General features: G+C 35.5%; 1 protein-coding gene across 1 annotated transcript; it reads left to right on the top strand.

Moving 5' to 3' along the window:
• Positions 1-262: 262 nt before the first annotated feature.
• On the top strand, positions 263-6,621 carry LOC140827346 (uncharacterized). The gene is made up of 14 exons (XM_073189997.1): positions 263-686; positions 838-911; positions 988-1,132; positions 1,219-1,271; positions 1,348-1,498; positions 1,583-1,776; positions 2,984-3,186; positions 3,269-3,367; positions 4,159-4,280; positions 4,467-4,568; positions 4,920-5,029; positions 5,168-5,255; positions 5,542-5,726; positions 6,222-6,621. Exons 1-14 carry the CDS (start codon positions 570-572, stop codon positions 6,439-6,441), a joined length of 1,863 nt encoding a protein of 620 aa, XP_073046098.1. The 5' UTR covers positions 263-569; the 3' UTR covers positions 6,442-6,621.
• Positions 6,622-13,201: the final 6,580 nt, after the last annotated feature.

Genomic DNA, 13,201 nt, shown 5'->3' with positions numbered 1-13,201 from the left:
TTGAAAATATAAATAATGTTACATGTTTACCTCTCTATTTTCCAGTTTTTTTTCTTTAGTTAATTATTGTTCAAACAATCATATCAATATATCATATTATTATCAATATATCATATTATCATAATCATAATACATTCAAAATTCAAAAGAATAAAATATGGCAAGATAACGGCGACTAACGGTCTTGGGAACAGAAATGGGGAGGGAACCAAAAATAATTTAAAACAGAATCGCACTTATTAATTGAATAATTGAATCGAAGGCGCAGTCCATTCCCGCATCTCTCACGTCTCCACCGCCTCGGAGGAAACTGGGTAAGACAAATCGAAGAATAAAAGATAATCGGAACCCGTTTATGGACATTTGATGGGGATTTTTTCGATTTTAAATCCCTAGTTCATTTATTTCTAATTTTTATGCTTCTGGTTAAACTTTTTATGCTTTTTTTTCGTGTGGTTATGAATGCTGATAATTTTACACAATTTATTGGAGTTACGATTCTTTTCTTTTGTATCTATGGACTATATTTGATGTTTTGCGGTTAAGCATAGTAGTTGCGTTCGAAGAGGATGACAAAGTTCGCTGCTTCTAGTCAGATGTTGTCATCAAATACTCTTCAGGTTGGTGGTGGAGGTTCAAAGATTTCAACTTCCACTTTGAAGCGGAAAACTCCCTCAGAGTTACGGGTAATATTTGTGTTATGTAATGTAGACTGCACATACGAGGGTGAAATGATATGTATGAAGTTTGATTTACTGAACGGAATCGGCTTTAACAAGATATTGCGTGTGACAGAGTCGAGAGATTTACAATTTTGCCTTTTTTTCCTTCTGGTAGGGAGAACTACTGAAGAGAAAGAATTTAGCGGAGCTTGTCGATGAATCTCCAGCCCCATTTCTTAGTTCCATGAGGTAAATATTCTTTCTAATTTTTTATAGGTTTCTGTGGATTTCTTTGCATTAGTTTTGTATTCCTTGGTTACTGTAGAAACGCAGATGGAGAGCTTTCTGGGTCTAAGAAATCTGACTCGTCTAAAGCACCTAGATATATTGACATACGGATGAATGAACTGTTTCCCGTCAAGAAAAACAATATCATCCTCAAGCTGCTTTCCAGAAATAAAAATCCTGAGGTTACTTTGGATTTACTCCTTTTTACTTGCATTACACACCCCTTTTTACTTGCACCATATAATTATTAAGAAATTAAAACTGGCAGGAAACTGTTGTTCCCATGGATTTGAATGGCAACCATCAAGCTCAAAACTCACGGTACTTTTTGTTTCGAGTCAGAGTATTGATTGGATTACGTTTATGATTAATAGATTTATTTTGTGTTCCCTCGAAGTTTGGATGATACCGTTGCTTCAGGAAGTAGCAAACACTACTCAAGTCAAGTGAGCAAGACTAGAAAAAAATGTAGCAAAATTACTTTTCAGAGCGTTCAAGAGCTTTCCCTGGGTGGTGATAAGTTAAATGGCTCCTCATTTGTTGATATGGTAACGTTTTACCATAATGTTCTATGTGAAACAGAAGCTGAGCATTTTCAATCCAAAAATGATGTGAATCTTTTTCTTGTACAGGATAAAGCTTTAAAGGGATTAGTTTCATCCGAACCTCATGGTCTGTCAGCTCAACTAGTTGATTCTGTTGATAATATAGGACAGGTTATGCCAAAAAGCTTTTGTTCGGAATTTCATGTACCTGGAGACAATATTCCTTTGGATTTGACCCTAAAAACTAATATGCGAGTGCTATCTACATCCTCTGTGAATTGGTGAGTTTATCTATGCATCGATTGATGATAATCTTAACATTGTTTAGATGTGTAAATTGGTGAGTTTATCTATGCATCGATTGATGCTAATCTTAACATTATCCAGATGTTAATTCATACATAATGTTAATAGTCGGTGTCTAAAATTTTTTATAACTATTATTTTCCCATTAATATGGTGACATGTTGAGGACATAAAAAATTTTCAGTTTTGAATGTTGTTATGTATAACCAAGTCATCAAACTGTATGTTTATTCATGTTTAATTTTTTTATGTGCCAATATTTGGTTCATGTTCTTTGAGCAATCAATTATACTGATAACTATGGGTTAAGGTTCTTTTTCTCATTGTTGGAACTTGATCCACACTGATCCTTTCCTGTTACTTAGCAGCTTGAAAACTATACGTAAATACTCGCCAAGCGCTTATTTTTATGCATTAATATCTTGTCCCAGTTATGGAACTCAAATTTTATTCTGATCCCTAATTGAGAAAACAATCATAACCATGAAGAGTGCATGACGCAAAAGTCTAGAAGGATGCCTTTCAAAAGTAAGACACTGTGAGGAAAAATTGATGTATATCAAACAATCTAATCATTAAACTACGAATTATAAATCCCAAATGAAAAATTTAAGCTCACTAATTAAGATTATAAATGATAATTTATGCATTTCACCAAAAAATTGCATAAAGTTTAATAAAGTAATAAATCAATCAATAGAGTAATTAGAGATTTAGGTTCAGGAATTGCCAAACATGTACAAATAAATGAAAGGAAAGAAAAAACCAGAGAGCAAGCATCGAATGAACAGAATACTGACTAAATTTCTTCCATTTCTCTATCAGATAAACCAGTTTAAATTCTTGTTATTCATTTTTGGAGAGAAGATTGCTTTGTGGTCGATAAAAAAAAGCAGTGGAAGTTTTTTACAACCTTGATGGGAGAGGGAAATTGGGGAATTAAGCATTCTAAGAGAATTGGAGGAGCCAAGTAGTGGGTGGGAATTGAGATCGACGTCATTTTTCTTGGGTGAGGGAGATTCCTGCTCATTCTATGAAAAAATTGTGTCGTTTGGGTGGGAAAAGAAGCAATTGCTGGGGCTGGAAGTCATTTTTGAAATTGTGTCAACCTGTTTCCCTGAGCTATAAATATTTTGTGTGCCAAATTTATGTGCTCATCCACCGTATTTCATGGTCCCATAGGTTTCATAGGTTAGCGAATTGTGGCACCTCCAATGGTTTGTCTCAATTTATGTCAGTTGGTTGTACTAGTGAAAGCACAGGCTGCACATCTGAGCCTACCTCTAACTGCCAATCAAGGAATCCACGAAATTTTCATTCTTGGGTTCACCCTCAATCAATTCTACCCCATTCAGTTATAGCAGCATTGACCTCTGCTTCAGGAGGTATCACTGTTGAAACTCTCACCTTGGTTTTTTGAACTTCTGTTTTTATGTTCCCGTCTTAATGTTGATTTTGTTTATGAAGGGCAAACGGACTTCCTGAGTAATCGGCAGCAGGCATGGGAGGATTCATTTCGATGTCTTTACTATATGCTTCGGAAAAAAATGTGTAAAATATTTTATGGTAATTGACATTTTGCAGCATTCTTTTAATATTTGTGAATACACTTTCAGGAATTCTACTTTTTAATTGTGATGCTCATTATTTCTCCATCACTTGAACTCTTTAAATAGACAATGTTCATTATTATAGTTAATGGGACAGGTAGCCTGTTTTGACTTTTCCAGGGCTCACCATTTCTTGTTCAGTTATAAAATATGCCCGCAGTTCCAATTTTTGTAGACCAACTAGGATTAAACATTTCCAACCCACTTATGTCTAAATTACTATAGCCCACCATGGATCCATAGTGGGTTTCGTCCCATAAATCTAGTGAAAGCTAGGGCCATTGTTGGGGCCAATATGCTTCAAATGTCTCGTTACAATTTATTTTTGTTAAGCTTTCAATAAATACTTCAACCTAGAGATACATCATACAAATCGCCTGGAAACCTGGAAGAATTTCTGAAGCAGCATCATGTTTGCAGCTTCACAAAGGAAAATAAATGCATGTGAAATCAGTAAGAATAAATCACAGTAACTTTTACTCTGGTAAAGATTGCTGTAAGTGACCACTGATTTGCTAGATAGTTCTCCATAACTGCTTTCTGTCATGTTATAAAAGTAGTTTATTAAAACTATAGATATAAGACATGACAGTCAAACGATGATCAAATTAGGAAGGAATATCTATTATCTTAAAAAAATTGCAAAGTTGCGAATTGTGATCAGATTCTTTTTTGAAGTTTACTCTATTTGACTTTCCTCATGAGGAGAAAAATTATGTTTTCCGTTATTGTTTGAACTTTTTGCAGTGTGCACTGAGCAGTTTGTAGTTATGTTCACCGGGCTCTGTAGTCCAAAGGAAACCAAGTGCTCTTGCTTGGCCTATGTATCTCAATCAACCACAAATTTAAGGTCGCTTCTAAAAGAACATGTAAGGCTATTTTCTTTTAAAGGACGAATTTTAGTTTTAGCAGCTTTAGTATCAGTCTATCACATTCCTAAGTACCTTCCTGTTGTAATTTCATGTCTCTTTTATCATGCAAATTTTCATTTTACTAGTCTTCATTGTTGATCAGTGACACAAGATTCATTGTTGAATTTGTATATTTGAGTGCAGGGTGCATCTTTCACAATGCCTCTTTGCAACTCAAAACTGGAAGAAGCTGCTGCAGAAGACCTTGTTGAACTTTCTGAAATAGAAAAATATAATCTCGGCCAGGTTTGCAATTGTCCATCTTCATTTTTGCATATTAAGTGTAGCTGAACTTAGGTCCAAGATAAAAGGGTAAGCATCTTTAGGATAATGATTACTATTCACTGATCATCATCAGCATTTCTTGTTTGAAAGCTTTGAACCATAAGATGTTGCTCTTGTTCATACCTCACAAACATTTCTTATAATGGTGAAATTTTACTGCAATTCAATCCTATGCTTTATAGGCTACTAGGAAAATGAAATATTTTAGATATCCCCATTTCAGTCTTTTACAATCTATGAAGTGAATAAATTGGATGAGACAAACTAATTAAAATTATTGTGACTGCGCTTAAACAATAATCTATGCTTCAGGCTCGAGCGATGGAGACCATGACTGGGATAGATAACAGTCCACAATCTTTGCTGATGTTTACTGGGAACAAGAGCGTTCATGCATTGTATGATTTTCTTTTGAACTATAGGTCAGTATCTGATAAATTTTGTTTGTCCGGTTATTATATTCAGCGAAAGGAGATATGCACTGGAATTTGTGATATGAGAACTGAAAACCATTTTCTTCTGCTTTAATCATCAAAATTTCTTGTTTGGTATGCTTACAGATTCTTTTTGACCTCTTTGACTGGTGGTGATGTTCCCACGCTGTATTCACCAGTTGCTTTCGAAAATGCTGCTCTTTCTGCGCCAGAGGTTGGTCCCACTGATACATGGTTTTACTCAAGAAATAATAGAAATTTATTATCATTAGTAAAGCAGCATTGATTACCTGCAATCAATCATTTGAAGTTGTAGTTGATTTAAGGCAATCTTCAGAGATTAGATAATATTTAAGTTTTTTTTTACTTCTATCAAAATTGTTTCATAAGAACTGAGAATTGCCAAGACATGATAAACTGAGTGCATTGATACTTTTTGTAAAAGCTTTCGACAGCTTCACCGTTGGATCTATAAAATTGTCTCGCCTTTTATTATGCAGGTGAGATGTAGACAACTGAGGAAAGCTGACTTCATATCTTTACAGCAAAAGGAATCTGACATGAATAGTGATTCATTGAGCGGCATCTGCTACAGTATTGATATTACGGATGTCTATCTCCCACCATGGGTGATCTGTGGCATCTGCAATGCTATTCGCTCTAACGGGGTTGACTTTCAAGCAAGGTATACAAATTTTCATTTTGGAGTTTGGCTCCGCTGAATATTTATTCATGCTGCTGTTTTGTTAACGCTATATTTTTTAAATGGCAACATCATCAGTTTTTACACAGATCAATTCTGCAGTTTATCGTGAATATAACCTAGTGTTGCAATGCCTTTCACTTCCTCTTCGAACATCTGAGCACCATTAGGGCAAAGTGAAACTTCCTTCAGAAGTCAATGTATTCTTATTTATGTGTGCGTTGAGCATCAGTTTTTGGTTTTTTTCCTGCAAGAACCAATGTATCATAATTGTAGTGACGTTCCCCTACTTGACTGTCTTGAACACAAATCTATGTTCTCAAAGATAGAGCTTTACTTATTGCATGGAGCCGATTTCTTATTTTATTTTCTGTTTTTACCCATGACTTACATTAAGAGTTTCTACCTTTACATCTCCCAAGGATTCATACACTGACATATTAGCTAATGTTCGATTACCTTCTGATTGATATGCAGCTTTGTGACGGAATCCACATCAATTGGCTTGAACATTGGTCTAGGCATAGCTAAGGACCAACCTGCTCAGCCAGCTGTAACAGACAAACCATTACAAGAAAGCAGCCACTCTTTCGATATTCCTTATGCGACTCTTTCACCTCACACACAAAATGCATTTTTAAAAGGATTGAAATACAGTGGCGGTTCGTATACAACTTCAATATCACCAGTTGTATAGAAAGATTGACATTTATCTTGGCGTAGCTGGACCAATTTGCATTTTGTGTTAACCCTGTTGTATCAGTTTAAAGGTGACCCTTGTACTCGGCTTCAATTTGACTCGTATTGTTCTTCGATTCTGCTCTATGTGGGATAGAAGAGCTATTTTGGGGGTAATGAAAAAATTGTTAATGGCTGAGCTATATTTCAGGTGATACGATGAGGTTCAAAGAAAAATCTGTACGGAGATTATTTTGTTTGCTACTATTTTTTTTTTATACCATGAAGTGAGTTGAAAACTTTAAGCTGGTGGTTATGTTCGAACTAAATAATAATAATAAAAAAATTAATTTTAGATCAAAAGCACAAATTTTATGGCAGGGGAACCGTTTGCGCCTCATGAAAAAAAACTAGCATAGTAAGGAATATATGAGCTCGTGGCATTTTCATGGGGATAATTTCAGACAGTTTCAAATTTTTAATATAGATTTTCTTAACTTTTGTAATATTTATACTGAAACTAAAAAGCCCATTTTAATACGTTCAATCACAACTTTGACCATGTTTTGTTTCTTCTGACTAAACATGTAATCCTCGTTTATCTTGGAAGACCCATCTTATTAGTTTGTATAACCAGCAGAAAAAAAAATTGGAATCTAAACCAAGCAGGAAGGTAGTATGCATACTGGAACACCAAAAATCTTCACTAAAAGGAAAAAAATGCACCACTGTGTGACTGAAAATCATACATAAACCTGTTATATGCGAAATGGAAACTAACTAAACATATGCCTAAAACTAAATTCAACAAACCCAAATGACATTGATGTTAGAGTAGGTGTCCGACAACCAACTTGTGGCTAGAACTTTTATTGACTCTAATGTAAAACATAATTTATTTTAATAATATGTTACGATTTTATTCGATTATGACATTATACTTTATCTATATACCATGCAAGCTGCATAAATAAAGTCCTTGAAGATACAATAGGTACCATGAGGTTTGCGTCGCAACGTAAGATCATGGAACTCATTAAGAAATATACCGTATATTCTAAACATGTTCCTAGTTGAATCAGTAGCCTAAAACAAGGATAAATGTCGCTCGAGCTTGAGACTAGCATATGTGATATAAACGCTATGTTTCATTGGCAAGAGCATGAAGATGTCTATTCACACGGATGGTGATCATATGATGATACACTAAACAACCCTCCCTCGGACTATCCAAGCAGTTCTCACTTATCGAGTAGAATAGTACGCAATTATGATTGTACACCATTAGTCCTTTGACCCGGAACAATGTAAGAGCTATACGTACTAGTATGCACTTTGATTCGTTTACCGACTCCATTGAGGGTCATCAGGTGGCGAGGTTGGGTGTAGTTTCAAAATACGTAAGGATTCACTATTCGCCTACGAGTGAAGATATCCTATATAATCTGATGAGTTAATAGTGCAAGGAGTCTCTGGCCAAAGCAAGAAATGTGCTTTCCTAGTTGCACATATAATGTTACTATTAATACTTAAAGATAAATCGCATCGTTATCGAATTCATTTGCAACTCTCGATATACCAATGGTTGCAGATTCGATCGGGATATATTTGTTGAAGGGACTGTATTGTACGCTAACCATGAGTAAAGGTTCTTGCAGGCACTATCAGTGATACCTAGGGGATCATGTGGTGATTCTACTAGACGCTCTTACCATGATCCGATGGGTAAAATCAGAAATGAGTTTTGACATTCTTGATCAAAGAGTTGATGAAAAGAATGAGGTTAACTAGGGTAAACTCGAATAAGAATAAATTTTATTATGAATCACATGGAGATGTGGACGCACGGCTAGCTGTATCCTTGAACCATTGAGGGTCACATAAGTATCAGATTCTGTGTTCCCATTGAGAAAGTCAAATTTCAAGGAGTTGAAATTTGACGACTATAGTTTGATGGAGATCAAACATGAAGATTATAAAAGAGTTTATGAGCTGATTCCATAGGATGAAAGAAATGGAAGTTAGCATGATTGCTAAATAAAGAAGGTGAGTGGAACTGCATGTTTTGTGAAAGAGTTCACTAAAACTGACATCTGCCAATTTGGTAAGAGAAAATTTTGATCTTCGAAATTTTCGATTTTCATTATATGAATGAGACTTGTATCTTTGGTAAATCGGCTCTCTCGGATCGTCGATCGAGTTATATGAGTTCAGAATCATTTTTTTTGGTGAATTTGGAATTTACTAATTAAATGATTGTGCTAGTAGTTGTGACTACTAACATGCATAAATTTTCATAAATGATCTAGAGGAGTATAGAATTAAATTGACCAAGATGATAGTTTATAAATTAAATAATGATTATTTAATTTAATATATATATACATGTAGATATTTTATATGATGATATAAAGTATGTGTATATAATATTATTATATCATGTATTATTAAAGGTTAATAAATAAATTATATATTAATTATATGAGAGTTTAAACATAATAAAATTATTAGAGTTCTTGTGGAAGAGAGGGACTCCTAATTAGATTAGTAGTCTCACTCTATATATACACCACTAGGACTTATAATATCACACCCTTACTCTATACTTGACATGATTACCATAATCAAAATAAGATTTGAATGATATACCTATAGTATGAACCAATTCAAACAAGGGATATCAATTTGACAGTTTTTAAAATTTTTGGCATGATGTTCCTATATTTTGTAAAATCCAAACTCAAGCAACAATATTTATACATACATGTAATCATACTCAAACATTCACTGTATCGTTATACATATAATCATTAACGTCGTGAAACTTGTTTCAAACCCTGCCCTGACATACAATCCACTATAATACATATGCGGAACTATACAATAAGAAGTCCAGGTTCTTGTCGAGGTGAGGCACATCACAAGCATCCATTGACGAACCGGCATCCTATGTATCTTCATTACCTGATCCTGTAATACATGAGCTACGTGAGTTTATAAAACTCAATAAGTTGGCACGTGTACGTATCAATATGCATCGAAGGAACATACATATCAAGTCGTGGACAACAATGAATCTTTAAACCATGTCATATCATAGCATATATTCATGTTCAATTTTGTACTTGAGCCTCATTAGTTGACCTGTACTACCGTGCTTGCTTTATTATATAGCTACTACTGTGTTAGACGTCAGGGAACAACCTTTGGCAACCCCACGCCCCATGAACATATATTGGCCAATAGCTTTGGTGGACTTAAAACCACCCATGATGTCAACAAGCTCTATATCATGTAAAAATCATTCATTTTCTTTTCATGTTCATGTTCATGTTCATTACATAGCACCCATCTTCAATATTCATGAGTTCTTTTCATATTTAATACATAACAATGGAATATGGTGCTATGTTTTCAACAATAAGATACTAACAATGTACATATATCAATAAACAATGGGAAGTATTTGAAATCATAATATTACTCATGTATTACTTGAAGAACATGCCAACTTACTGTCCAAGCGTACGAATACTTGTTTGAGACGATGTTTCTCGCTCTTATACTGTCAAATGTATCAATAATTCAGTTACTATTGTTTAGACTAGGTGAAAATCACTCCTCTACATGTAGAACAACTAAAAGTGAAGAAAACTTACACCTCTATGATGTTCTTATGATGGAGAATGGAATTCTAACCTCAAAATTTAGGAAGAATTGAAGAAAGAAGCTTTGGAGGGATATTTGTTGGAGTTTCTCTCGAGCTTATGCTGAAGAAGAAGCTGTGGAATGGTTGGAATGCTTAAAGAATTCGAAACTTATCTTCTTAAATACAGGGCGGCGCTCGGGCGGTCATAAATTACCGCTCGAGCACGGCACTTTCTGTCCGAAACCAAAAATCCAGAACCAGTGGCGCTCGGGCGGTCATTTCTCACCGCTCGGGCGCCACTCTGCGCTAAGTCACTTGAAAGATTGCTCCAGAAACGTCTCTTCCGTTCATACTCTGAAAAAGTGGTAAACATGAAAGTTGTAGCTCTATCTCTTGGCTTGAATCTCCAACTAGTTTATGGTCATTTGGAGGTCTGAGTAAAAAGTTATGCTTATTCTCCTAACATGTGTCATTGAGGGAATTGCGGTATACACGACACACTTCGAGGCACTTTTGGCTTGTCTTCCACAATGATTTGGACAAAACACAAAACGTGAAAGTTGTAGTATTATATCTTAGCTTTCTAGTGGTTATGGCCTCACTCAATTTGGATCAATATTCAAATCATTATGCTAAAACCCGTAACAACTACCACAATTTCATCTCATTTCCTGCAGTTCTATACCAACTTTCATTACACTACATTTTCTACACATCTTACTATCACTATTTTAACACATATTCATTCTCAATACACCATGGAAAATATAAAAATCACGTTCAATCTCAATATTGATACATCAATCATCACGTGAAATCTAATGAGCTAAATAGCTACATAATAAACGACATAAACGCATTATTATCATTTGTACGAGTAACCGGGCATTACAATTCTCCTCTCCTTCAAAGAATTTCGTCCTCGAAATTTGACGTACCATAGAGTTCAGGATATCTCTATTGGATCTCGTCTTCTCGCTCCCAAGTTGCTTCTTTAATTGCATGATTGCGCCATAATAATTTCACCAAGGGTATCTCCTTGCCTCGTAACACTTTTGATTTCCTATCAAGGATTTGGACCGGCCGTTCTTCATACGAGAGATTCGATGCAAGCTCCAATGGTTCATAATGAAGAGCGTGAGAAGGATTGGCCAAATACTTTCGTAGCTAGCAAGGAAACATGAAAAACGTTATGAATTTTTGACAAGTTCGGTGGTAAATCAACTCGGTAGGCTCTATCTCCTATTCTTTCCAAGATTTCAAATGGACCGATATATCTTGGACTCAATTTTCCCTTCTTACCCAAGCGCAAAATGCCCTTCAATGGTGACATCTTTACAAATACATGGTCACCAACCTGAAATTGCAATCGACGACGTCGCACATCAGCATAGCTTTTCTGTCGGCTCTTGGCATTGTGCATTCTTTCTATGATCTTGGTTACAAATTCGGCTGTCTGTTGTACCAATTCAGGGCCTGATAATTTCCTTTCTCCTATTTCGTCCCAATGTACTGGAGATCGACATTTTCTACCATATAAGGCAATATATGGTGCTATTCCAATGCTTGACTGACAGCTATTGTTATATGTAAACTCATCCAACTGTAGTTTACTGTCCCAACTGCCTGGAAAATCAATAGTACATGCCCTCAACATATCTTCTAAGATCTGATTCACTCGTTCTGATTGTTCATCAGTTTAAGGATGGAATGCTGTACTAAATGCTAATCGAGTTCCCATGGCATGATGTAAACTCTTCCAAAATCCATATGTAAATTTGGGATCTCTATCAGATACAATGGACACTGTGATGCCATGAAGTCTCACTATCTCTTTGATGTATTCTTCAGCATATTGGTTCATCGTGTATGTGGTCTTCACCGGAAGAAAGTGAGCCGATTTAGTAACTCGATCCACAATAACCCATATAGCATTGAACCCTCTTTGTGTTATTGGAAAACCAAGAATGAAATCCATTGTGATATGTTCCCATTTCCACTCAGGAATGGGTAATGGTTTCAGAAGTCCTGCTGGTCTGTGATGTTCAGTCTTGGCCTATTGACAAGTTAGACATTGTGTAAAAAATTGAGCAATGTCCTTTTTCATACCTGGCCACCAAAATAATGATTTCAAATCTTTGTACATTTTGGTGCCTCTTGGATGGATTGAGTAGGGAGTAGAATGTGCATAAATAAGAATGTCATTTCTGATTGTTCCTTGTTTGGCACACACAATCTACCCCGATATGTCCATATTCCTACCCATTCAATTCAAAATTCGAATGTCCTTTATCCTCATCTCGCTGTTTCAATTGCTGGAATTCATTATCTATATTTTGTTCGACCTTGATTCTGTCTGCAAGCGTTGGTCGAACCATAAGAGATGATAATTGAATTGCAGCTCCCTTTGGAATAATATCAAGTTTCAAGTTCTGCAAATTCCATAAAATTTGTTCTTGTATTTGCATTGCAGCAATAGAACTGGATTTTCGACTTAACGCATCTGCAATAACATTGGCTTTACCTGGATGATTATTAATAACACAATCATAATCTTTCACTAATTCCAACCAACGTCGTTGTCGCATATTCAGTTCTTTTTGCATGAATAAATATTTCAAACTCTTGTGGTCCGTGTAAATTTCACACCGTTCACCATACAGATAATGGCGCCATATTTTCAACGCAGATACCACTGTTGCGAGTTCTAAATCATGTGTGGATAGTTCTTTTCATATTCTTTTAATAGTCTTGAGGCATAAGCAATCACCTTCCCATTCTGCATTAAGACTGCTCCTAAACCTTGTTTCGAAGCATCACTGTATACCACAAAATCTCCTGGTCCTTCTGGTATCGCAAGGACTGTTGCTGATGTCAATTTTGTTTTCAATTCCTGGAAACTGTGATCACATGCTTCGTTCCATACAAACTTCACATTTTTTCAAGTTAATGCAGTCAAAGGCAATGCTATCTTAGAAAATCAAGTTATAAACCGACGATAATAACTAGCTAGCCCAAGAAAACTACGTACCTCGGTAATAGTGGTAGGTCGTAGCCAGTTATTAACAACTTCAATTTTACTTGGATCCACTGATATGCCTTCTTTTGAAATGATATGACCCAAGAATGA

The sequence above is a fragment of the Primulina eburnea genome, chromosome 3 (genome assembly GCF_022965805.1).
Source record: "Primulina eburnea isolate SZY01 chromosome 3, ASM2296580v1, whole genome shotgun sequence".
Taxonomy (NCBI): Eukaryota; Viridiplantae; Streptophyta; class Magnoliopsida; order Lamiales; family Gesneriaceae; genus Primulina; species Primulina eburnea.
The sequence above is the reverse complement of the archived record's forward strand: the minus strand, read 5'-3'. Positions and strand labels throughout refer to the sequence as shown.